General features: G+C 42.3%; 1 protein-coding gene across 2 annotated transcripts in view; it reads right to left on the reverse strand.

The window, feature by feature from the left end:
* The window catches only part of LOC134297932 (mannan-binding lectin serine protease 1-like), a 56,894-nt gene extending 29,611 nt beyond the window's left edge, over positions 1-27,283 (reverse strand). For both annotated transcript variants that reach the window (XM_062976924.1, XM_062976923.1), the window contains exons 1-6: positions 27,029-27,283; positions 22,171-22,318; positions 18,951-19,069; positions 17,208-17,286; positions 5,353-5,490; positions 1,551-1,625 (exon numbers count right to left, since the gene is read on the reverse strand). In XM_062976924.1, coding sequence (XP_062832994.1) covers positions 1,551-1,625; positions 5,353-5,490; positions 17,208-17,286; positions 18,951-19,069; positions 22,171-22,318; positions 27,029-27,268 — 799 coding nt within the window. In that variant the 5' untranslated portion in view covers positions 27,269-27,283. The remainder of the gene's footprint in view (positions 1-1,550; positions 1,626-5,352; positions 5,491-17,207; positions 17,287-18,950; positions 19,070-22,170; positions 22,319-27,028) is intronic.
* Between the last annotated feature and the right edge of the window lie 287 nt (positions 27,284-27,570).

A 27,570-nucleotide genomic window follows, 5' to 3' on the forward strand; every position in this document is an offset into this window, starting at 1 on the left:
GAAGTACTTGGACATTTTTTGACCGATGTGCAGTTGTTTCAATTGATTCAGAGTCATACATATGCTGCTAGTGTACATACAGATGTGCTTTTGGTTTTGCCATGTGGCCATTCAACACAGTTAACATGCAATTCCCATACTTCCCAATCCCAGTGTTAATGGTTGGCCTTGTTTACTCTGTTTTTTTTAATGAAAAATGTTCATCTCTTTCTCTCAAAAAGCCCATGTTTTGTTTTGGTCTTGTACATAAATATTATTTTTGCATCAACCGGATTTTCACAAAGAGTTTCCAAAGGATTTAAAGAAAAACAATAGAGCACAAAAAAAACTCATCAGAAAACCTTTGAAGTTATCCATGTAAGAATGCATAGTGAAGATTTATATCCTTAACTAGCTGTGCCCTGCCACGCGTTGCTGTGGTGTATGGGAATCGTTTGTTGGCCAGGTGGAATAGCATTGAATAGCCTTGCAGCCTCCAAGCCTGGCTGTCTTCTTCTTGTGCATAGTGTTTTTCCCTTTGGGGGAAACCATGTTCCTGAACCCAAAGATGTCTTGCATCCCACACAATTACATAGCCTGGGGAAAAGAAACCAAGCTGGGAATTTCCTCATCCAGTTCCAGCCTCACCCATCTCTTGGACTTTTCCTGGACATTGCAACACAATACTTCTATTCAGGCGGGGGAAATCACCTCTCCCTGCCCTCTGGGGAAGAACCAATTTTACCACCCTGCGCCTTTGATGAACAGGACCTCTCGCATTGGAAGGAAATCTGCATGTCTACAGCCAAACCCATCCTCTGTCATTTTTGGATGATTGTATTAATATATGATGTTTTGTTTCTCTGGGGTCTGGAACTAGGCCAGCCCTATTAAGGGGACATGCCATGTTCATCTCATAAGACAATAGCCTTCCTGGGTAGGGCCAGAAAATGCCCTCAATCACTTTGTTGCTTTTCCTGTTCAGTAAAAGGAACTCCATTCATCAACACTTAACCATCCTTTGTTCCCAGCCCAAGCTGGCCAGTGAGCCAAGCCCCTCTCTGTGACTGGTCAGAATTAGAGACTTGGCTGCAGCCTATGTATAAAAACGGCTATAAAACTGTATTCTGGATGCTATCTACTTTGTGAATGTATCACTAGCTAGCATCTTATCTGCAGATAATAAAATCTTCCTTGGCTGAAAATCACCTCTCCTTGCTTGGGCTAATTTCAATTGGGCCTAATTTGAATGCTCGCCATAGCAGGGACTCACTAAACTGGGCAACTCAGGTAAATCACTTGCCTGGGTTTTTGCCAACAAGCTTCTCCCTGGTCTCACTGCCAGGAGTTGCCTCCTAAAATGGGGCCAACAATATCAATTCCAAACAGGTAGAACCTCAGTAGCTCTTATGGACAACCTCTATGATGAAGCTCAAAGAACAATGTGGACACCTAAGTAGTTTTTGATTCTTGTTTTTGACCCATATAAATAAAAATATTGCACTATCTTTAAAATGCAGGATTGGATTGAACTGCTGCAGGAGACCTGTTGCCGTAATAAAGTCAGGTACCTGGTTGACAGGTGGGAAGGCGCCTGCCCAGCTCGGGACTCTGCCAAAATCCCTTGGCATTGCAGGTGTAGGTACCTGGGAGAGAGAGAAAGAGGGTTTGTTGTTGTTGTTGTTGTTGTTGTTGTTGTTGTTGTTGTTGTTTCTATCCTTCTTTATCTCTCTAAAAAGAGACCCAAAGTGACTAACACTTAAATACATTATCTCTCTATTTCTATCTAGTTGCTGTGAAGATGAGTAAGGCCACCAGGTGGTGATATAACAACTTATTTTAATATATGTATGCAACACGATTTTTGTTCCTGGGATATAAATGCCATTTCATAACTGGTTCTATCATAAAAACATAGGAAACGTTTATTAAATTGCAAAAACTTTGTCTTTGCGGGAGGGACATCCTGCAGCACGTTTTGCTCTAGTTTTTCATTGAATCTCTCAGACAGTCTCAGCCAACTCGACATAGTTTGTGGCACCCACAAAAACGAAGTTTCTGGAGTAGGACAACTACTTTCAATGTAAGGACCTCACAATTAAACAGGAAATAACACTTTCAATCCAGGAACAGATTTTTTTTTCAAATTTTGTTACATAGTGTATCCATACTTCCACATGCTTTTAAAAACAATGTACCATGTATTTATATTGGGATGGCAACCTTTAAAAATTTATGTTATGTTGGATGTTGGTATCACCTCCCAGCCCATGAGGACATATTAAGTTACCATAGGCATCTATGGAAACCCAGAGGCATGAAAATAGATATTTATTTGGGAGTTATGTTTGTTATATTTGTTAAGAGAGCCAGCGTAGGCTTGACATTTTATTATCTAACTTTTTCAGGTCATGAGGCCAGTAAGGGGTGTTGTGATGGAGTCTTCGAGTAGAGATACTACTAGTTGTATTAGAAGAGGCAGGAAAACTACTCGTGAGCAATGAGGAGCAACAAAGGAAGAGAATCTGGGAAATATTTATGGAACCCACTGATGATGACACCTTTGAGGGTTTTGAAGGGGATTGTGGGGCTGGGAGTCAGGAGGATGGGATGTCACACTCTGGGAGTGAGGAGATGGATTGGACTAGGGTTCAGGAGATCCGGGAGATTTTTGAGGAGCCCACAAGCAGTGGTACATTTGAGGGATGGCACAGAGAAGATACAGATGGGTCCTGGGGAGTTATGGATATGGATAGAAGGTGGACTGGCTGGAGAGATCGTAGAAGGGCAGCAGCTGGAGGTGGATTTGGTGGGGCGTTGGGTGACTCCAGCTCTGATGAGGATTTGCACCAACAAGGTTCAGCTATGGCTGGCTCAAGTTCAGAGGAGGACTTGTAGATAAAAGTAAGTTTGTTGCTAATGTAACCTTGCAATCGGCAAGGTGTTTTGTTGGGCGCCTTTCGGGATCTCTGTTTCAGAAGATGTGCTTGGAAGACTGCTTTGGGACATAAGTGTTAACCCAGGTTTTTAAGTGGCAACGGGGGCTGGCATTGTGTGGGTTTGTGCTGGATTGTCCTGTGTTGGTTTTATGCATTAGCTGCCGCCTTGCCTCCGTCACTTTGGCTCTTTGTGTTTACCTTGGACTGGAATTCAGTGACTGTGACTTCTCCCTGACGACTTGGACTGGAACTCGATGCCTGTGACTCTCCCTAACGACGCGGACCAGATGTGGCAGCTGTGACTTCTCCTTTACGACATGGTTTAGCTTTAATTACGTTTTGGGGCATTGTGTGGCCATTGGTCACTGTGGGTAACTGCTGCTGGCTTTCCTGTGTTTGTTTAGCTCCAACCAGCAGGTGGAGCGAGTTCCCAGCCTTTTCAACTAAGTTTGTTTTAATCTGGATTATTTCCCAGGATAATCCAGATTATATCCTGAGTTTGGGGTATTTGAGTTCTTTTTGGACATTGTTACTTCATACTGAATCATAGAATCATAGAATAGTAGAGTTGGAAGAGACCTCATGGGCCATCCAGTCCAAGCCCCTGCCAAGAAGCAGGAAATCTCATTCAAAGCACCCCCGACAGATGGCCATCCAGCCTCTGCTTCAAAGCCTCCAAGGAAGGAGCCTCCACCACAGTCTGGGGCAGAGAGTTCCACTGCCGAACAGCCCTTCTCACAGTGAGGAAGTTCTTCCTGATGTTCAGGTGGAATCTCCTTTCCTGTAGTTTGAAGCCCTTGTTCCCTTGCGTCCTAGTCTGCAGGGCAGCAGAAAACAAGCTTGCTCCCTCCTGCCTATGACTTCCCTTCATGTATTTGTACATGGCTATCATGTCTCCTCTCAGCCTTCTCTTCTGCAGGCTAAACATGCCCAGCTCTTTAAGCCGCTCCTCATAGGGCTTGTTCTCCAGACCCTTAATCATTTGAGTCGCCCTCCTCTGGACGCTTTCCAGCTTGTCAACATCTCCCTTCAACTGCGGTGCCCAAAATTGGACTCAGTGTGATTCCAGTTGTGGTCTGACCAAGGCAGAATAGAATAAGGGGGAGCAGGACTTCCCTGGATCTAGACGCTATTCCCCTATTGATGCAGGCTAGAATCCTGTTGGCTTTTTTAGCTGCTGCATCACATTGTAGGCTCATGTTGAACTTGTTGTCCATGAGGACTCCAAGGTCTTTTTCGCACACACTGCTGTCAAGCCAGGCATCGTCCCCCATTCTGTATCTTTGATTTCCATTTTTTCTGCCAAAGTGAAGTATCTTGCATTTGTCCCTGTTGAACTTCATTTTGTTAGTTTCGGCCCATCTCTCTAGTCTGTCAAGATCGTTTTGAATTCTGCTCCTGTCTTCTGGAGTGTTAGCTATCCCTCCCAGTTTTGTGTCGTCTGCAAACTTGATGATCGTGCCTTCTAACCCTTCGTCTAAGTCGTTAATAAAGATGTTGAACAGAACCGGGCCCAGGACGGAGCCCTGCGGCACTCCACTTGTCACTTCTTTCCATGATGAAGACGACGCATTGGTGAGAATCACCCTTTGGGTTCGTTCGCTTAGCCAATTACAGATCCACCTAACCGTAGTTTTGTCTAGCCCACATTTTACTAGTTTGTTTGCCAGAAGGTCGTGGGGGACTTTGTCGAAGGCCTTACTGAAATCCAGGTACGCTACATCCACGGCATTCCCTGTATCGACCCAACTCGTAACTCTATCGAAAAAAGAGATCAGATTAGTCTGGCATGACTTGTTTTTGGTAAATCTGTGTTGACTATTAGCAATGACCGCATTTGTTTCTAAGTGTTTGCAGACCACTTCCTTACTGATCTTTTCCAGAATTTTGCCTGGTATTGATGTGAGGCTGACCGGACGGTAATTGTTTGGGTCGTTCTTTTTTCCCTTCTTGAAGATAGGGACCACATTCGCCCTCCTCCAATCTGCTGGGACTTTTCCCGTTCTCCAAGAACTCTCGAAGATAATTGCCAGTGGTTCTGAAATAACTTCCGCTAGTTCCTTCAGTACTCTTGGATGTAGCTGATCTGGCCCTGGGGACTTGAATTCGTTTAGAGTGGCCAGGTGTTCCTGGACAACTTGTTTCCCTATTTGGGGTTGGATTTCCCCCAATCCTTCGTCCATTCCGTGTTGCTGAGGTTGAAGATGGCTTTCTTTTTGTGAGAAGACCGAGGCAAAGAAGGCATTGAGCAGTTCTGCCTACTGAAGAGAACAGTAGCCCTTTTTTGGTTGCTTCTTAGGCGCTTTTGTGTTGTTTTTTGCAATAAACTGAGTTATTTATATTGGCTGGTGTCTGACTCGTAACAGGGGATTGAATCCACCAGATGCAATGCAAGTCCTATAACTGGCTGGATCTCCAAGGCAGTGGATCTTACCTGAGACGTTGGGCATCATCTGGTAGAAGGGCTGCTGGCAGGAATACTGGATCCCCGACTGGAAGGTGGTCAGGTTGTCCGGCGAGGAGAAGGTTGCAAAGCCATGCTCCAGCCTGGGAGGTGCCTTGCAATCGGCAACTGGGAAGACAAGCAGGAAAAGTCAGGGGAGAAATCAAAGTGCAGCACTCAAGATGTGTTTGAGGTTTTGATGGTCATGGCTCACAACTTTTGCTTTATAGATACTAGCCTATATGCTCAGCATTGCCCAGGTTTGCATTTTTCGTTAGTTTCTTTTCTGTTGTTGAAGGCTTTCATGGCCGGGATCACAGGGTTGTTGTATGTTTTTCAGGCTGTCTGGCCATGTTCTAGAAGCATTCTCTCCTGACGTTTCTCCCAGATCTATGGTAGGCATCCTCAGAGGTTGTGAAGGATGGAGAAACTAAGCAAGGAAGACTTACAGTAGAGTCTCACTCATCCAACACTCGCTTATCCAACGTTCTGGATTATCCAACACATTTTTGTAGTCAATGTTTTCAATACATCGTGATATTTTGGTACTAAATTTGTAAATACAGTAATTACTACATAGCATTAATGTATAACATGATGTTTTGGTGCTTAATTTGTAAAATCATAACCTATTTTGATGTTTAATAGGCTTTTTCGTAATCTCTCCTTATTATCCAACATATTCGCTTATCCAACGTTCTGCCGGCCCATTTATGTTGGATAAGTGAGACTCTACTGTATATATCTATGGAAGTTCCTGGGTGGGGGGAAAGAACTCTTTGTCTGTTGGAGGCCAGTGTGAATGTTATAATTAATTGCCTTGGTTAGCATTAAATGGCTGGGATATAAGACCATGTAGAGCCCCTGGATAAAAGGCTATGGACCCCCCTGTGATGCAGCAGGTTAAACCAATGAGCTGCTGAACTTGCTTGTTGAAAGGTCAGTAGTTCAAATCCAGGGAGAGGAGTGAGCTCCCGCTGTTAGCCCCAGCTTCTGCCAATCTAGCAGTTAAAAACATGCAAATGTGAGTAGATGAATAGGTGGCAGGAAGGTGATGGTGCTCCATGCAGTCATGCCAGTGGTCACATGACCTTGGAGGTGTCTACGGACAACGCCGGCTCTTCATCTTAGAAATGGAGATGAACACCAACCCCCAGAGTCGGACACAACTAGGCTTGATGTCATGGGAAACCTTTACCTTTACTTTTTAAATTACTTAAATCAGCCTCCCTGCATAAAGTGGTACATAAATTTTCTACTTGACAGATGCAACTGTCTTTCGAGTTGCTTATTACAGTAGAGTCTCACTTATCCAACATAAACGGGCCGGCAGAACGTTGGATAAGTGAATATGTTGGATAATAAGGAGAGATTAAGGAAAAGCCTATTAAACATCAAATTAGGTTATGATTTTACAAATTAAGCACCAAAACATCATGTTATACAACAAATTTGACAGAAAAAGTAGTTTAATACGCAGTAATGCTATGTAGTAATTACTGTATTTACGAATTTAGCACCAAAATATCACGATGTATGGAAAAATTGACTACAAAAATGTGTTGAATAATCCAGAATGTTGGATAAGTGAGACTCTACTGTATCTACTTTGAGCTGGATTACATGAGTCTGCACAGCCATATAATCCAGTTCAAAGTAGATAATCTGGATTTATAGGTCAGTGTGGATCTAGCCAGAGATAAGTTTCACAATGATGTTACTCAAGGCAAAAGCTGAGTACCATAATTTCCATGTCACTTAGCACAAGCACATTTGAACCTTGCCATAGTGACATAAAATTTCAGGTGCAATTTTTGGGGGCATAACTTAACCCCCTTTATTCCCATGGTTTCTGCATAGCTGGTGTCTCCACTTCACATCTGATATTGAACTGTAAAGGATCTTGAACCCATTCCCTAAATACGAACCTATATGGATGTTCATTTCTTCAAGAGAGTCCACCTTGATGCAGACAGCATCAGCCTTTCTCCTAGGTTCCTCTCTTCAGAGTATAGTTCAGAGTATAACCCGGAGCTGATTCAACTCCTTGCTGACAGCCAAAAACTGTCTAGAATTAATTATTTTTTTGACATTGTTTCAGTATTAATGGGGAGAAAAGATGCAATTCACTTTTTGATACCATTTTGAAAATGACTGTAGAGGAAAATCGAGATATTTGGGATGTTTTGGGGGCATTTTGAGCGTTTTTGCACCTTCTAGAAATAAATCAATGTAGCAGAGCATCCTATAAAGCTGAAAGATCCAAAACCCGTGATTTTAATTAACAGCAATTGGGGGAAATATGTAAATAACTCAGAAACTTGTGAGATAAGAGGTGAGGTGCAAGGAAATGAATACATTTGTGGCAAATAAGCATGAATTTTGGCACAGGAGAGATCTTCCAGGAGAAAAAGACCTGGGAATTGGGGGATCCTGAACTTAGAGTGCATCTACACTGTAGAATAAATGCAGTTTGACACCATTTAACTGCCATGGTTCTTTGCTGTGGGATCCTGGGAGATGTACGAGGGTTGAATGAAAAGTAATGCCTCCACCTTCGTTACTTGGGTTTGGGTGGGAATATTTTAATCAATCAAACGCAGAAATAATCCATAGAATGTGCTCTTTAACTACCAGTATTCATTTTTCCACATAATCACCAGACAATTGGATATATTTTTGCCAATGATGAACAAGTTTTCTGAAGCTGTCACAGATGAAGTCGACACTCAGTTTCCGCAATCGGCGTCTCGCAGGACCCATCGTTCACAGATCTTCCGATAGCCAAGCAAAGCAATAATGTGACCCACACATTCTTGTGAAATGTCGATTATGCTTGAAATTTCTCTCTGAGTGATACGATGATCGTCCTGAATCAATCTGTCAACCTTTTGCTTGTGAAACCTGGTGGTTGCTGTCACAGGATGTCCAACTCTTTGTTTGTCACGCAAGTCAGATGTTCCCACCTCAACATCTTTAAACTTACTCACCCAATGATGCACAGGACTCACATCAACACGATCACCATAAACAGCTTGCATTCTCTCACGAATCTCCTTTGGGGTGACACCTTTTGCTGTCAAGAATTGAGTGACTGCATGTTGCTTAAGTCGCATTGACCGACTGTCTGCGCAGGGTTCCATACTTGGCACTTTAACAACACAACCGTTCAATGCTAAGGCTTCCCCGTCTGTGCAGGGTTCCATACTTCACACTTTAACAACACAACTGTTCAATGCCAAGGCTTCCTGCCAAATGGAACTAAGTGTAGAGGAGAGTCTACTGAACAAGCCAGGACCTGCCGCAGACCAGGACTGCCATCTGTTGAGGAGTTACGAAGGTGGAGGCATTACTTTTCATTCAACCCTCGTAGTTTGAGAAGGTCCCAGAACTCTTTGGAGGAGAAAGTGAAAGACGTTCTATTCACACTGGTACAGGCTAACAGTTCACTCGATTCAGATATTTAAGTGGCTCACGTTTCTCTTCTTATGCATCAGTCTATTACAACTCCCACGCAGAACTGCATCAAGGAGATTACGGAGAATATGGAAGAAAAACAGACCCATTTCGTGACTTTATTCCAGATATGGATCTTTTTCTCATGCTTGGGAGGTGAGAAAGGAATTGGCTAGTTTTTATTTGCCATCCAATTTGCAACATCAAGGAGATGGAGAGTAACTTTGCATTCATGGAATCATGCTTTCAGCCTTTTTTAAGAGAGGAAAATGGGGTATAAATAAATATAATAACGGCGGTGATGGTGCAGGGCTACGTCCTTAGTGAAATAAAGGAGGAGGAAGAAAACAACCCATTTGACACATGGTGTAAATAAATACCATGGACCACCCAAAAGGAGAATGAGTTGATCTGAGAGCATATCATATCATCAGCTCTTACACGTGTCTGAGTTTGATTGACTTCCAAGTGCAGGGTCTTGGTGGTGGATCCGCCAGTGACTGTAGAGACCTGTTCTTGATCCACATGGTCTTCTGCAGTGACATCGGTTTCCAAATGGAAGGAGGTCCCAACAAGGCTTAGCTTGATGTACCTACTTCCTCTTGACACGTTTCTCCCTTTTCGCCCTCCGTTCGTGCCTCTTCGAATTCCACAGCACTCTTGGTCACAGCTGAACTCCAGTTAGAACACTCGAGGGCCAGGGCGTAGTGGCTGACTCTATGAAAAGGAATGCAATTTGACACCCCTTGTTGCACCCCAAGGCAGTGTGAGCACTGGAAACCAAACAGGGACCAATAATCATATAATATCTTTATTAAAACAATAATAAATTCAGGAAAGAATAAGTGGAAAAGATGAGTGAGCAATAGTCCTTTAAGAAATGGTATGAATTAGTCCAAAGAGTTGAAGAGATATGTCCAATGTTATTGTCCAAAATCCAGAAACCAAAACACACTCAAAACTGTTGGGAAGTTCTTATTTATTTATTTACAGTATTTATATTCCGCCCTTCTCACCCTGAAGGGGACTCAGGGCGGATTACAATGAACACATATATGGCAAACATTCAATGCCAGCAGACAAACAACATACAGTGTGGAGTGTGGTGGAAGCTCCTTTTTTGGAGGCTTTTAAACACAGGATAGATGACCATCTGTCAGGGCTGCTTTGAATGCGATTATTCTGCTTCTTGGCAGAATGGGATTAGACTAATGACCCATGAGGTCTCATCCAACTCTAGATTCTGTAATTCTAGGTGTAAACCTTCCTTTGGACTTTCTGCCTTGGTCTTCCTGATAAACAATCGCACTTTCTGCTAGCAGCACGGTATCATCTGCATATCATAAATGGTTGATCCTCCTTCCTCCAGTTTCAAAGCCTCCTTCCTCTTTGCCTCATACTGATTTATGTATGATATGTTCAACATAAAAGTTCAACAGATAAGGTGATAAACTGCAGCCTTGCTTGACCCCTGTACCAATTGGAAATCATTCAGTTTTTCCACATTTTATTTATTTATTTATTTATTTACAGTATTTATATTCCGCCCTTCTTTCTCACCCCGAAGGGGACTCAGGGCGGATTACAATGAACACATATATGGCAAACATTCAATGCCAACAGACAAACAACATACAGTATAGTATAGACAGACACAGAGGCATTTTAACATTTTTTCCAGTTTCACGATTCCGGCCACAGGGGGAGCTGTTGCTTCACCGTCCACTAGTGGCTGTACTTCCTCATTCCTTTCCTCGTGTTTTGCTGGCAGTTTTTTTATGATGTTGTAAATTAGTTAAATTAGCCTCCCGCATAAAGCGTACCTAAATTTCCTACTTGACAGATGCAACTGTCTTTTGGGCTGCATAGGTCAACAGCAAGCTGGGCTATTTAATGGCCGGGGCTTAACCCGATCCGGGCTTCGAACTCATGACCTCTCAGTCAGTAGTGATTTATTGCAGCTGGTTACTAGCCAGCTGTGCCACAGCTGCGTTTTTGAGCGGGGAAACATCAAGAAAGCAGGAGTGAATAACAAGGTCCAAAGTCACTAGGAAGTCTTGGATATCAAGGCAAGCAGAGGACGAAGCTGAAAGCAATCTGGATTCAGGAACAAGGCAAGGACGTGAATTTACTCCGGATTAAATCGGGAGTCGCGGCTCGGCTTGGCCGCCAGGAACAGGAGACTTGGCTTGGTGAAATCAGGGAACTGGAAATGGTGAAGTGTTCTCAGAAGTCGCTACATTGACACCACGAATTGTTCACAGTGCAAGACACTTTTATAGAACTTAGATCTAATCACAGCGAATGGAAACCAACTCCCCAAAGGTTCCAAGGAAATCTATCCAGTATCCTCTCTAGATGCCAAACATTGACTCCTTCGAAGCTCCTGTTTCTGTGATCTCTGTTGATGCAAAAACTCCCTTATGTTAAAGGATACATTCCCTGGGGAACTCGGAACATCTGGTTCTTCCACGGGAGTCATGTTTTCAGTATCTCTCCCAATTAAGGAAGCCTCGGAGCTATCCACAGCTGGGGTCTGTAATTGGAAGGAGCTCGGAGGAGAACTGGGTGAAAAGTCAGAATAAGCTCCATCCTGGTCAAAGTTCATTTCTGAACCAGGTTCAGAACCCAAAGGTGGCTGGGGTATAACATCCCTTTGCCATGGCTTAATGCTATGGAAGAGGTGGCCAAAGTGCAGTGTAGATGCATGTGGAACTCTTAGGTTATGCGTCACACCCTCCAGCATGTAAACTGACAGTTATGGGAAGCCATGGAAACAGCGAAAACTTGGGAAGAAAGCCAAGAACGGCTCCCATCCACCTTAGGAGCCCATCCCACGTCCTGCTAATATGACCAAACTGTTAATTTTTAGCGCACCATCCCTGCCTTTGAGTAATCTCGGCACCTCTTCCATTTTCGACAAGAGGAGGCTGTCTTGATCGTCATTCAGCCAAGAGGAACAGATGGGCTACGATGTGTCACGGAGCTCAAGAAGGAGGAGGGCTTGTTTTTAGCCATCAGAGGAGTCCCCGGCGTTGAAAGACAGGCGACAGTTTTGCAGAATGGGCCAAGCAGATGGTTTCCTCCTCCTCCTCCGCCTCCAGATGCCGTTGTCGAGTGGAAAACCCTGAAGGCTGGAGACACAAGGGCATCTCGCAGGCGTCTCATGGCTCGTTGGGGAATCCGCCCCACATTAGAGTCAAAGCAGATGGAAGGCATGTTTTGCAGGAGTGATGCTTTTGAATAGTACCACCATGCCAAAGCAATGGGGCCTGGAGGTTGAGTAGCAAGGAAAACGACTGCAGAATATTTTTAGTGCCCAGACTCCAGAATATGAGGGTTGAATGAAAAGTAATGCTTCCACCTTCGTAACTCCTCAACAGATGGCAGTCCTGGTCTGCAGCAGGTCCTGGTTTGTTCAGTAGACTCCCCTCTACAGTTCCATTTGGCCGGAAGCCTTAGCATTGAACGGTTGTGTTGTTAAAGTGCGAAGTATGGAACCCTGCGCAGACGGGGAAGCCTTAGCATTGAACGGTTGTGTTGTTAAAGTGCGAAGTATGGAACCCTGCGCAGACGGGGAAGCCTTAGCATTGAACGGTTGTGTTGTTAAAGTGCGAAGTATGGAACCCTGCGCAGACGGGGAAGCCTTAGCATTGAACGGTTGTGTTGTTAAAATGCGAAGTATGGAACCCTGTGCAGACGGGGACTCCTTAGCATTGAACGGTTGTATTGTTAAAGTGCGAAGTATGGAACTCTGCGCAGACGGGGAAACCTTAGCATTGAACGGTTGTGTTGTTAAAGTGCCAAGTATGGAACCCTGTGCAGACGGGGAAGCCTTAGCATTGAACGGTTGTGTTGTTAAAGTGCAAAGTATGGAACCCTGTGCAGATGGGAAAGCCTTAGCATTGAATGGTTGTGTTGTTAAAGTGCCAAGTATGGAACCCTACGCAGATGATCACTCAATGTGACTTAAGCAATGTGCAGTCACTGAATTCTTGACCGCAGCAGGTGTCACCCCAAAGGAGATTCCTCAGAGAATGCAAGCTGTTTATGGGGATTGTGTTGATGTGAGTCCTGTGCGTCGTTGGGTGAGTAAGTTCAAATATGTTGAGGCGGGAACATCTGACTTGTGCGACAAACAAAGAGTTGGATGTCCTGTGACAGCAACCACCAAGTTTCACAAGCAAAAGGTTGACAGATAGATTCAGGAGAATCGTTGTATCACTCGGAGAGAAATTTCAAGCATAATCTGTATTTCACAAGAATGTGAGTCCTGTGCGTCATTGAGCGAGTAAGTTCAAATATGTTGAGGTGGGAACATCTGACTTGCGTGACAAACAAAGACCTGGATGTCCTGTGACAGCAACCACTGAGTTTCACAAGGAAAAGGTGGACAGATTGAATCAGGACAATTGTTGAATCATTCAAGAGAGAAATTTCAAGCATCATCAGCATTTCACAAGAATGTGTGGGTTACATTGCTTTGCTTGGCTATCGGAAGATCTGTGCACGATGGGTACTGTGGGACGCTGGTTGCGGAAACAGGGTGTCAACTTCTTCCGTGATGGCTTCAGAAAACCTGTTCATTCTAAGGATTATTTCTGCATTTGATTTATTAAAATATTCCCATCCAAACCCAAGTAACGAAGGTGGAAGCATTACTTTTCATTCAACCCTCGTATGTTCCCTTACATCTCTGGTTGAACCTTTTTTTGTCATTGCACAATGGATTCATTTGGTTCATGGCTGCATAAACAGAGTTCCACAAGTGCATCCCTTTCTTGTTGTTACTGCCATCAAGTCAACTTGAATTATGAATGAGAGGCATCCTCTGCTCAACCGCCCTGCTCAGGTCTTGGCCGGCATGACTGCATGGTCAGTATAGGCTCATAGAATACTGTTTAACTACATTTTATGAATTATATGAATCTACACTGGTGCAGCAGGTTAAACCACTGAGCTGCTGAACTTGCAGACTGAAAGGTCAGCAGTATGAATCCGGGGAGCGGGATAAGCTCCCGCTGTTAGCCCCAGCTTCTGCCAACCTAGCAGTTCGAAAACATGCAAATGTGAGTAGATCAATAGGTACCACTCCGGCAGGAAAGTGACAGTGCTCCATGCAGTCATGCCAGTGGCCACATGACTATGGAGGTGTCTATGGACAATGCGGGCTCTTTGGCTTAGAAATGGAGATGAGCACCAACCCCCAGAGTCGGACACGAATAGTATCAAATACACTTAATGTCAAAGGGAAAGCTTTACTTTTACCTTTACTTACACTGGCCATATAATGGAGTACAATTTCATTATAATGGTAGTGAAGATGAGGCTTTAAATGTTTATATAGGACTAGCTGTACTGGCCACGTGTTGCTGTGGCGTAGTCTGGTGGTTAGGATCCCTCTGGTTAGGAAGCAGCCTGGCTTTGAAGCTGCAAGGCTGTTCCATAATGGCAACGTATTTTAAAAGTAGTGTTAGGCTTTGCGCACAGCTAAGAAGTCCTCTGAGTGATGTAGCTTCAGTTCCCGGGGGGCCTCTGCACATGCGTGGTAAGCAATTGGGGTTTTATTTTATTTGGACTTTATTTCTCTAGTTTTTTTTAATTGAAAGACATAGATTGGATGACTATGTTTTTTGTGGCCAAATTTGGTGCAATTTGGTTCACTGGTTTTGTTGTTTACTCCATGGGAAAAATGCACATTACATTTATATGTATGTGTGTGTGTGTGTGTGTGTGTGTGTGTGTGTGTGTGTGTATGTATGTGTGTGTGTGTGTGTATGTGTGTGTGTGTGTGTGTGTGTATGTATGTGTGTGTGTGTGTGTGTGTGTATGTATGTGTGTGTGTGTGTGTATGTGTGTGTGTGTGTGTGTGTGTGTGTGTATATATATATATACACACACATACATACATACATACATACATACACTAGCTTTACCCGGCCACGCGTTGCTGTGGCTTATGCTTTCAGAGTGTTGCTCTTTATTTACTGTCCTGAGTTTAGAGATTATATTGTTCTGTATTATTATATCACAGTAATTATTACATATTATATTTATAATCTTATATTATCTGCTTAGAACTGGATTATATGAGGCCCCTTCTACACAGCTGGATAAAATGCACACTAAAGTGGATTCTATGGCAGTGTGGACTCAAGATAATCCAAAGCAGATAATATAAGATTGTAAATGGGTTATATAGCTGCCTTGAGTCTACACTGCCATATAATCCAGTTCAAATCAGATAATCTGTATTTTATAGGCAGTGTGAAAGAGGCCTAACTCTGCCTGTCCCCTAGGCTGAGTGGGTTGCTAAGAGACCATGTGGGCAGAGATTAGCCTTCTAACTGGCAGCAATTGGATAAAAACAATGATTCCTCTCCCTCTAATTAGGACTTTATTTTTCTTTTCTTTTTGTTGTATGAACGTAGAGGCATGGATGAGGGGTTGTGCTGCCAAGTTTAGTGTTTCTGGGATGTGTAGTTTTGTTGTTTTGTCCTAGGCCGAAATTTCATTACTCTTTTATATATATATAGATATTACCACTTATCTAGGGGTGTGTTCCCATATGTTGAATTCGGGAGTGATGCCATATTAAAAGAGACCCCCCTTGAACCTCGAAATATAAGTAGAGCGGAGTGAATAGGGATCAGAAGACAAAAAGTGGGGAAACCATTTAACCCTTTGGAAAGCAATAGATTCAACCAAGCTTTAGGAAAAAAAAATGATTTTCATTTGTAAGCAGAGAGACTTGGAGTTCAGCAGCAAATGAGAGAACCAGGTAGAAGCAGCAGATAGTTTGAATGCCCTCTCCTTGTGTGTTGCTCCATGCCATGCATTGAATGATACTTTCAGTTTTTCTTTCATTTTAGTCCTGGAATTAAGAGCAGGTCTTTGTAGGGAAAAAGGCAACTGATTCCAAGCCTACAGTGATAGTGGGAACTGGAAGGAAAGGCCAGAGGAGCAATGAGAGATGATGGAGGGAGATGTGCTGCCTTAGGAGTCTCTATTCATCGCCTTGTCAGGTCAGGCAACGTCCTTGCTCAAAGGCACAATGGCTCTGCATATTGGTCAAGCAGGTCCCAGGTTCGAATCTTCCGCCAATGCCGTCCTGTTGTCTGTTGTTTCAGTTTCAGCGACTGTTCCCAAAGCAGAAGGGAGAAGGAGAAGGAAGGCAGGGAGGCCAGAAAGAAAGGAAGAGAGAAAGAAAGAAAGAAAGAAAGAAAGAAAGAAAGAAAGAAAGAAAGAAAGAAAGAAAGGAGGAATTAATAGTCAAGCAGCGCATGCGAGAGGCAGCCAAGTCATAAATCACGACCCGCAACTTGAAAGTTTGCAGAAAAGCTCCACAGGAAAAAGAAACCTGCACCCATTTAATGTGATATACATCCTCTCTCTACTGTATATACTCGAGTATAAGCCGTTTTCCAGACTGAAAAAGCCCCCCTTGGCTTATACTCGGGTGAGGGTCCTGGTTGGCTTATATTTGGGTCAGCTTATACTCGAGAATATATGGTACATTTATTATTATTGGTATTATTACATTTATTATTTTACTCTATTATTGTTGCTACTATTACATTTATTTTACTGTATTATTATTTTATTATGACACAGCAAACAAGATAGATATGCTGGATTTCATATCACAAAATCACAAGTCAAACACTTCCCAAGTGTCTAGGACTGTGTGATGTATTTTCGGATGATGCGTGCAGATCCCAGCAGGGTGGCCTTTTGCAGCTGGCAGATCGTAATTTTGTCAATGTCTATTGTTTCCAAATGCCGGCTGAGATCTTTTGGCACAGCACCCAATGTGCCCATCACCACTGGGACCACCTGCACTGGTTTCTGCCAGTTACTCTATTATTATTATTATTATTATTATTATTATTATTATTATTATTATTACATTTATTATTTCACTCTGATATTATTATTATTATTGCATTTATTATTTTACTCTATTTATTATTACTTGTATTATTTTCCTGTATTTATTATTATTATTATTATTACATGTATTATTTTACTCTATTATTATTAAAAGGATACATAAGCACATTTACATTGAAGAAGAGGAGAATAATGATTTGATTAGAGTTGGACAGTCTTATCCTAAATTCGAGCTTGATGTAAGTATCCAAAAACATTTAACCTACTGATGCCTCAATTAATGTAATTTTATTGGTATCTATTTTTATTTCTGAAATTTACCACCCTCGGCTTATACTGGAGTCAATATTTTCCTAGTTTTTTGTGTGTGGTAAAATTAGGTGCCTCGGCTTATATTCGGGTCGGCTTATACTCGAGTATATACGGTAATTTGGACCAGAGAAGGAGATCTAAAAATGAAAAAGACACTATTCCAATCCCTCAAAATGGAATCTTACTTTGACAGACGGGGACCTTGTTGCTCCACATCCCGTCTTTCATGCACTCGACTTGGAAAGATTCGCTCTCCACTCCGTCCTGCAGATTAAAAAGAATATGAATGCAAGGCAGGAATGAGCAACCATTTCCTTATTGCCTTGTGATGCCCTCCAATTCATTTAAGGAACATTTCCATTGTTTATAAGAACTCACAACAGGGTCCATCTACATCGTAAAATGAATGCAGTTTGACATCATTTCAACTGCTTTGCCTCCATGCTATGGGATAATGGGAGTTGTAGTTTTGCAAAGTACAAGGGTTGAATGAAAAGTAATGCATCCAATTTTGTTACTTGGGTTTGGATGGGAATAATTTAATAAAACAAATGGAGAAATAATCCTTAGAATGTGCTCTTTAACTACCACTATTCACTTTCCCACATAATCACCAGACATACATTTCTGCCAACGATGAACAAGTTTTCTGAAGCCGTCACGGAAGAAGTCGACACTCTGTTTCTGCAACCAACGTCTCACAGTTCTCTCAACATCTTCATCAGAAGCATAATGGGGTGACACCTTCTTCTGTCAAGAATTCAATGACTGCACATTGCTTAAGTCGCATTGACTGACCGTCTGTGGAGGGTTCCATACTTAACACTTTAACAACACAACCGTTGAATGCTAAGGCCTCCCGCCAAATGGAACTAACTGTAGAGGAGAGTCTACTGAACAAGCCAGGACCTGCCGCAGACCAGGACTGCCATCTGTTGAGGAGTTACGAAGGTGGAGGCATTAGTTTTCATTCAACCCTCGTATTTCGCCTTTTTCTGCCCAAGAGTGCTGGCGTCTCACTAAATTACAATTCCCAAGATTTCATAGCACCGAGCCATGGCAATTAAAGTGGTGTCAGACTGAAGTAATTCAACACTGTAGATACGTTTTCCGCACTTGCAGTTTACAAGTTAGAGAACTTGATAATTCATAGGTTTGATTGATAGATTGACTGATTGACAGAATTGCATTGGAAAATCTATAAATATGTATTTAGCGAAGTGTTATCTCTTCAGAAGCTCTAGGTTCTCCATCACACTCCAGCCTCTATCTCGACCAAACTCATTTATTTGATTCATTTATGGTATGCAAAACCAGAGAAATGCATACAAAACAGAACCTAGGAGAAAGTGTAACATGGATTAACTCCTCCTGTGCCTAGTTTTTAACTGATTTTCACAATTTTAATTCTTTTACATTCTATCATTGTAATTATAACGTGTGTTATACACCACCTTGTTCCCCAGCTTTGGAAGAAAGGCAGCATGTAGATTAAATAAACAATATAAAAGTAAATAAAATAGACTAAACTGTCACATGAAGGAGGATGGTGGCTTCCACACCAGGAGAGCAGTCATAGAATCATAGAATCATAGAATAGTAGAGTTGGAAGAGACCACATGGGCCATCCAGTCCAACCCCCTGCTAAGAAGCAGGAAATCACATTCAAAGCACCCCCGACAGATGGCCATCCAGCCTCTGCTTAAAAGCCTCCAAAGAAGGAGCCTCCACCACGGCCCTGGGGAGAGAGTTCCACTGTCGAACAGCTCTCAATCCGCTCTGGGTTTTAGTCTAAATTATAAAGTCATCTAAGGTGTTGTTCTATTTTTGAAGAGATTGGCCATCTTAGATACATTATTTAATGTTCGGATTAAAACCCCATTGCCGTTGTGTTTGTTGTGGTTTCCTTGAACCCACTGAGCCTGTACCTTGAGGACGTTGTATCCTGTGTTGCAGGTGATGACCACCTGGTCCTTGAAGGTGTACGTCGCTTGGGAAGGGTCAATTCGGCCATTGGGAGGAGGCTCCAGGAGTGGACAGGGGTCCCCTTTGTTTTTTTGCAGAAGAGAAAGGAAGAAGGGAGGAAAAAAGCAAAACAATTCCCTATTAAATCATAACTATGGAGACAGGACAGCAATCACCAAGCAAATGGAATCAGGCATGGACAAAATTTGGCCCTCCAGGTATTTTAGACTTCAACTACCATAATTCCTAACAGCTGGTAGTTGAAGTCCAAAACATGCCTGATGTTGTGACTCAGCCGCAGAGTGACTCTGATGAGGATTTTGGGATACAGGTTCAAGATGATGGGATTCAGGTTCAGGATGAGTTTCAAGATGACTCTGATGGAAATTATGGGATTCAGCTGCAGGGTGTTCCTGCTGTGGAAGATGGGGAACAGGGAGGCTTTTCCACGGGAGGAAATTGTGTTGTTGATGCTGATGTTTCCCAGGTGCAAGAAGCAGGAAGGGAGAGCAGCTCCCAGCCTGATAACATTAACTAGCAGTTTGGCCTTGACGATACAGCATCTCTGGATTGGGCCAGCCACTTGGAATTTAGGGGGGTTCACAGAAGTCTTAGAATAGCAAATAGGAGAGAGGTCAAAGGGCAAAGGAATGCCTTCATGTTATGCTATTAAAACAGTCTGCTGAGAGAGGAACCTTTGTCAAAGCAATCTCTCTTTGAATCAAGAAGCAAGTTCTGCTTTCCTGGGTTGTCTTGTAGCCTTGATGTATTCCCGCTCATGGGACTTTGTCATATACTGAAAGGACTTTGTTTCATGGCAAGTGTTTCTTTGGATTATTTCTTACAGCCTTGTTTTGCAACTATCTTATGGAACTGAACTTTTGCCTTTTAAGAATTATCTTTTTCCCTATTTCCAATAAACTACAAAAGACTATAACCTGTGTACTGCCTGGTGTATTTTAGCAAGGTGAACCTAACCTGAGGTGCGACACCTGAGCTAGATGATATAGTGAGCAAACATCTTAAAGAAATTCTCCCCTTTGTGGTGAAAGATGTCTGTCTAAGAACATGCTTTTCCTCACCTTTGCATCTTGCATGGAAATATCTTGTTTTGCCATTGGTCCATGGAAGGTCCATGGCAGCACATTTTGCTATCGTTTTTCAATGAATATCTCATTGAGTTTCAACCAATTCTAACTAGTTTGTGGCAGCTGCAAAAACAAAGTTTCTGGAATAGAACAACTACTTTCAAAGTAAATACTGTACTGCACAATCATACATTGCATACATAGTGTAACTTGAAGAAGTTTTCCCCCTAATGGTGAAAGATGTCTGTCCTAGAACATGCTTTTCCTCACCTTTGCATCTTGCACGGAAATATCTTGCTTTGTGATTGGTCCATGAAAGGTTTAACATGGTTTTATTTTGTATCATCAGTCACTAAGCAAATGTAGTCAAATACTAGATAATATAGTGAGCAAATTATTTGAAGAAGTTCTCCCTCTAGTGGTGAAAGATGTCTGTCCTACAACATGCTTTTCCTCAGCTTTGCATCTTGCATTGAAATATCTTGTTTTTTTATTGATCCAGTGTTTGAACTTGCATGTTTGTTTTCGGAGGGACACACATTACTTAGGAAGTCCAGTTGTAGGGCAGCAACTGGGTTCATAGTTAACTTTAGGAATCTCAAATTTTTATTTTCATGCCCAGCTTTTATCTCTTGATTGATTGAGATATAAGGCAGCTCACAACATTTTCAAAAAGTATAATTTTAAACCCAATATTATTAATTGGCCGTTTGCGGCAGTCCCGCCTACACTATATTGTATTGCTTCTTATCTTCTTTGTAGGTCTTTCTATAGATTTAGTATGGGTTTCAATGGATTCACCCAGGGATATCTTTTCTATTAGGAAAGTATGAGCTGGTTGGAAGTTGACCATAAAATCACTTTAGAGGAAGTGTTATCTCTAGGTATCTCTAGGATACCTAGACACCAAAGATGGAAGACAATCGTCCTTGAGCTACGAGGGATTGCCTAAGTAAGTAAATAAGTAAGTAATCTCTAGGACTGTATCTATGCGGTGGAAATATTGCAGTTTGACTCCACTTTAGCTGCCATTGCTCAATACTATGTGTAAAGAAGTATGAATTTTAGTTTACAGATGTCATGTTTAACTACATTTTAAAAGTCATGTTTAACTGTGTTTTAAAAGAGTCAGTATTTCAGTTACTCTGCACCATGAGTTGGTTGCCATGGAGAAGGGGGCGGAGCCAACTGGTTTAGCTGAAGAGAGAGCAGAATTTGGAGGGAAACTCAGTCTGTGGTCAGAGAACCACAGGGAAGGTTGATTTTAGAGTCTGTGTTCTTATGAGACACAGGGAAGGCTGATTCTCAGTTGGAGAATCAGGGAGACTCAAATATTTGATTTTTGAGTCTATTTAAAATAAGTTTGGTGACTTATTTTAAAGTAGTCTGTGTTCTGTTGAAGCACAGGGAAAGCTGATTCTCAGTTGGAGAATCAGGATGGCTCAAAGGTTGGATTTTGAGTCAAGTTTAAAATAAGTTTGGTGACTTATTTTAAGGTAGTCTGTTTCCAGATAAGGAACAGATAGGCTGTAATTGAAATTCATAGGGTGACTGCAGTTTAGAGTAGTAGAGAAAGAAGTGACATTTTAAGAAGATTGAATCACCTCATTCTAGCTTTGCAACTGTCAATCAAAGTGCCTCTAAGTGAGAACTGTAACCATTAAGCTTGTGCCTCAATAAACGTGTTATTGTTCTCTCAAACATCTCAGTCTCTGTCATATATACACACATCAAGAATAAACAAGAAGAAGAAAGAAGAAACATAAAATTTTAAAAGTCTTCTCTCTAAGTAGCCAGTGGCTAAATCTTCCAATAGTGATGGCAAGAGTTGATAATCCCCTTAACATCTGGTGGCCGCATTATAAACATCTTTACCTCTGGTGGCAGCGTAAATAAACATCTTTAATAAGTGGTGACAGCAGATATAAAATATAATAATAATATAAATTAAATAAACCTCAGTCGTTCATAGATCTTTACACTATGGAATCCTGGGAGCTGTAGTTTTCTGAGGCACCATTCAACTGCATTACTTCTACAGTGTAGTTGCATCCCTAGTTTCCAAATGTGAAATATTGGAGAATATGAGAGTTACCTATAGCTGTGTAGGAAAGTTTCCAGCCTCTATTCTCTCCGGAGTTATCACTATGGAACAAAATATGGATGATGTTGCTCCGGGTTTCGATCCGACCTGGAGATCTTTCTCCGCAAAAAGGACCAAATTCTTTAACTCCAGCGGTGATCTACCAAGGGAGACAATCGAAAGAGGAACAGAAGAAAAAGCATGGCTTAATACTTAGTGCTGTAGTGGCTTGAATGTTGAACTATGGCTCTGAAGACTGGGCTTTAGCACAGCAGGTTAAACCACCAGTTGCAGTCAATCTTATTGATCAAAAGGTTGACAGTTCAAAGCCCGGGTCAGGGTGAGCTTCTGGCTTTTAGCCCAGTTCCGCCTACCTATTTATTTATTTTTATTTATTTCCATCATTTCTATCCCGCCCTTCTCACCCGAAGGGACTCAGGACAGCACACAGTCTGGCAAAATTCAATGCCAATATACAATACAAAAAGATAAAACATAAGCAATTAAAACAATTAGATAATTTAACAAAGTACAATAAATAGATTTAAAACAATACAATATAAAATATTTGAGCCATTCGTCCACAAGACCTTGTACATGAACCTTAATCCAGACTGAGTCGAAGCCAACAGAATTCACTCATCAAATGCTTGCTCACAAAGCCAAGTTCAAAAGCAAAATGTGAGTAGATAAATAGGTACTGCTTAAAATGGGGAGGTATTTTAAGGCACCCATAAGGAAATGCCAGAAAAATGCTGGCGATTTGACCAAGGAGAAAGTCTACGAAAAAAGCAGGGAGATGGAGTGACAGCACCCCCCCCCCCAAGCCGGAACTGAGCACAAGCCTCCAAGATGCCGAAGATGGGAAAAGCCTATATATACACCTCTATCTATGTACAATTTTCTGTCTTGTCAATGTATAAACGGTACTGAATGTTTGCCACATATGCATGTTTTGTGATCCACACTGAGTCCCTTTTAGGGTGAGAAGTGTGGAATATAAATGCTGTTGAGCAAATAAAAAATAAATAAAACCTGTGATCAAATCCTCCCTCGGCCATAGAAACCCAATGGATGATCTTGGATGAGTCACGCTCTCTCAGCCTCAGAGGAAGGCGAAATAGGAACCTCTCCTAAACCATTCTTGCCAAGAAAGCCCCATGGTAGGGTCACCATGTATCCCAAATGACTTGAAGACACACAACAACAATTGGTCAAAACAGAATACATTCAAAGAAAATATAGGATTCCACAATGTCCTTTGGTGTCTAGTGTTTTGTATGTTGTTGACGCATCAAAGCTTTTTGGCTGAGAATTCCATCTGCCCCTTTTTTACACTAAAAATCCCAGTTTTCCATGAGATGGTGTAAGGCAATTTATCTCGAAGGGTCCTAGCCCAGGAGGTAATCAGTCTCGAGAGAGAGTATCAAAAGCAAAGTTTATTTTCATCATAGCTATGATAAAGGCAAACAGCCATACACACCCACAGGTCTGTACGTGCAAATGGCTGCAGTAAACAAAGAATATATATCTTGGCTTATCTAAACTTGACCAATTACTGAGGGTCTTCTTCACCTTCCCACCTCTTTGGCACAGGTGGTGTCTGTGACCTCACTTGTTTAGCTTCTGTCCTGGGAGCTTTCTAGAGAAAGGCACCAGCTCACAAAGAAAGGGAGGGGCACAGGTCCTTTGTTACACGTTCTACTTTTGTTCATACAAAGAACTTGTCTCTATATAAAGGCTGATATGATATAGGTCTGTTTCTGTCTTTGTCTCTATGTTCATATTGTTGGTGTATTTTGGTGCAAGGATGAAATGATGAATCAAGTGTTTTACTGTTGGAGGTTTGCAACTGTGTATTCCGGACATGTTTTCCAGCAGCACAAGTGTTAACGGCAGGCCAATTTGAGTGATAGCCTGCCGAGCCAATAGGTCATGACTTCCGGTCTCAGAGGACGTTCATCATTCTGCTGTGGAATGTGCAGTTGCCGGCAGAAGTGGTCCGCTGATCGGCAAAGAGAGAGGACGTGCTTTGCTTTGTTTAGGAAAGCATGTTTCCTATGAGCGATGGACTTTGTAGTTGTATATACTTGTAAATAATAAAGTCTTAGAACCGCTGCGTACAGCTGATTGACAACTTGTTTGTCTGTGCTGCTTATCCAGACGGTCAAGCAGTCTGACTTAGGATGGATTGGTGAGAGGCCTGGTTCACCAATAAATCAGGGAGGTGCGGAGCTGAATTAACCCCCTGACACATATGGCATTGAATGTTTGCCTTGTATGTGTACATTGTGATCCACCCTGAGTCCCTTTCAGGTTGAGAAGGGCGGAATATAAATACTGTAAATAAATAAATGAATAAATATGCAGAAGCAAAGCTATATATGCAAAAGTTCACTATTTTCTGGCTTATGGTCCCTTCAATGGAACCACAGCAAGGTAGGATAATAGTGCTATGACTGAATAGTGCGAATTTTATGTCTCTAGCTTTTATGTCTATAGGCTTGGAAGACATAGAATCTCACAGAAATAACTTCCATAGATCGAGCTTTGAAAAGTTACCTTCTTTGGCTTATAACTCACTGGTCCTTTTTCTGATTCATGGCATTGGGTTCCCGCTGAGCCTTTTCTAATACCAACGCTTCAGAAAGTTATGCTTTTGACTGTAACTCCCAGAATCCACCAGATGGCATGAATACCCCAAAAGTTGTAGCTTCTCAAAAGTAACTTTCCCAAAATGGTATCTTGATGTGGCAAGACTGAGTCTGGCTGCAGCCCAGATGACTGCATCAATTTCATTTATTTATTCAAACACTTCTGTTTTGCCCTTTGCGTTGGAATCTCAGTGTAAACAATACCCAGAATGAAACCATAAACAAAATAAAAACAAGGCAACAGTTAAAGCCTCCTTTGAAAGCTAAAACAAATTTAAAACATGTTGGATCATGACTTTGGAGGTGTAGATACCGATTCCTACTCAGCCAATGAAACCTAGTGGGTTGTCCTGGGCAAGTCACACTCTCTCAGCCTCAGAGGAAGGCAAGGAAAACTATTTGTAAACAAATCTTGCCAAGGAAACTTTGTGATAGGGTTGCCATCAGTCAGAAATGGCTTGGATTCACAAATAATGACAACAAACGTAAACATTAGCCTTTTTGGTAAGGGATGTTGGTCATTTAAAGCTCAATAAGTGTGCCTGTCATTACACTGGCCGACACACATTTGGGTTGATTTAAATGTAAGACCTGCTTCTGGGTATATTTAGCAATTGCTGGTTCAAAAAATGGCTCCAATTTTCCCCTATCAGCTGAGTTTCAAAACATATGGCATCTGCCAGTTGCCACAGAAAACCATGATAACTATATTTAAGGGACTAGAGCTGATTCCTTCAGTGCAATTTTCTGAACCAGACACTCAAATAATCCCAGGAATAGGCCTAAAAACCAAGACAACAAAGTGTTTTTTGTTCTGCTCTATTATCATTATTATTCCCCACTTTTCTCTCTTAAATGAGAACCAAAGTGGCTCATGGATATTGATTAGATTTCTGCTCCCAAGCATTCCGGATAAGGGATCTTCAACCTATGTACGAGGGTTGAATGAAAAGTAATGCCTCCATCTTCGTTACTTTTGTTTGGATGGGAATATTTTAATAAATCAAACGCAGAAATAATCCTTAGAATGTGATCTTTAACTACCACTATTCACTTTTCCACATAATCACCAGACAATTGGATACATGTCTGCCAACGATGAACAAGTTTTCTGAAGCCGTCATTGAAGAAGTCTGTTTCCGTAACTGGCGTCTCACAGGACCCATCGTGCACAGGTCTTCCGATAGCCAAGCAAAGCAATCATGTGACCCACACGTTCTTGTGAAATGCCGATTATGCTGGAAATTTCTCTCTGAGTTTTTTTTTTCGTGTCAGGAGCAACCGGAGTTGCTTCTGGAGTGAGAGAATTGGCCATCTGCAAGGATGTTGCCCAGGGGACGCCCAGATGTTTTGATGTTTTACCATCCTTGTGGGAGGCTTCTCTCATGTCCCCACATGGAGCTGGAGCTGAGAGAGGGAGCTCATCCACGCTCTCCCTGGGTGGGATTTGAACCTGGGAGCCTTCAGGTCAGCAACCCAACCTTCAAGTCACAAGGCTTTTATCCCCTAGGCCACTGGAGGCTCCGAGTGATACAACGATCGTCCTGAATCCATCTGTCAACCTTTTGCTTGTGAAACTCAGTAGTTGCTGTCACATGGCGTCCAACTGTTTGTTTGTCATGCAAGTCAGATGTTCCCACCTCAACATCTTTAAACTTACTCACCCAATGATGTACAGGACTCACATCAACACAATCCCCATGAACATCTTGCATTCTCTGATGAATCTCCTTTGGGGTGACACCTGCTGCGGTCAAGAATTCAGTGACTGCACGTTGCTTAAGTCGCATTGACCGACCGTCTGCGCAGGATTCCATGCTTCGCACTTTAACAACACAACCATTCAATGCTCAGGCTTCCCACCAAATGGAACTAACTCTAGAGGAGAGTCTCCTGAACAAGCCAGGACCTGCCGCAGACCAGGACTGCCATCTGGTGAGGAGTTATGAAGGTGGAGGCATAACTTTTCATTCAACCCTTGGATGTCCATATAGTACTTTGGTCAGCAATCCTGCTTCTCCATTTGGCAGGAGGTGTCATTTCTAAGACATGTTGATTCACAACTACAACACTACTCAACTGTTGAATCAATAGGCATAAAACTGGGATTATTATTTTTCCCATTCCAAAAGGGCTGAGGATGGAACCTAGACCTGCATGCAAGTGAACATCCCCCCTGACCACTAAACTATAGCTTCGTGGCTGGACATGCTCACCTTGATGTAGTCGTATGGACAGGTCACCTCCGGATGGTCTTCGATGTCAAAACTATCTTCAAATTGCAGGGTGATGAAGAAGCCTTCTTCCAGCTCAATACGGTACAAGCAGTCAGAGCTTTTTGGGTAGGAGTTGGGGAAATCTGGGCTATGGATCACACCGTTTCTCTGGGCGAAGAGGTTGTCGCTGCACTCCACTGCAGGAAACACAATGGACAGGGCTGAGAACCTCACACACATTTGCAGGCTTGGTGGTTGTGGATTTGATTATTCACAGTTTTGAGTAATATCTTCTTTCTACAATTGTCTAGATCCTCTAATGTGACTCTATGGCCAACCTATGGTAGAAATTCACCAAGGAGTCACTCCAGAAAACTTTGAGATTGTTAGGTAGATAATGCACTGTTAGATAGAAATGCATTGTCAGTAATCCCATTGTGCATTACTGTGATGTCTCATGGGCCTTGTAGTCCCGTTCCTAGTACAGTAGAGTCTCACTTATCCAACACTCGCTTATCCAACATTCTGGATTATCCAACGCA

This window comes from Anolis carolinensis, chromosome 3, assembly GCF_035594765.1.
Source record: "Anolis carolinensis isolate JA03-04 chromosome 3, rAnoCar3.1.pri, whole genome shotgun sequence".
Lineage (NCBI taxonomy): Eukaryota > Metazoa > Chordata > Lepidosauria > Squamata > Dactyloidae > Anolis > Anolis carolinensis.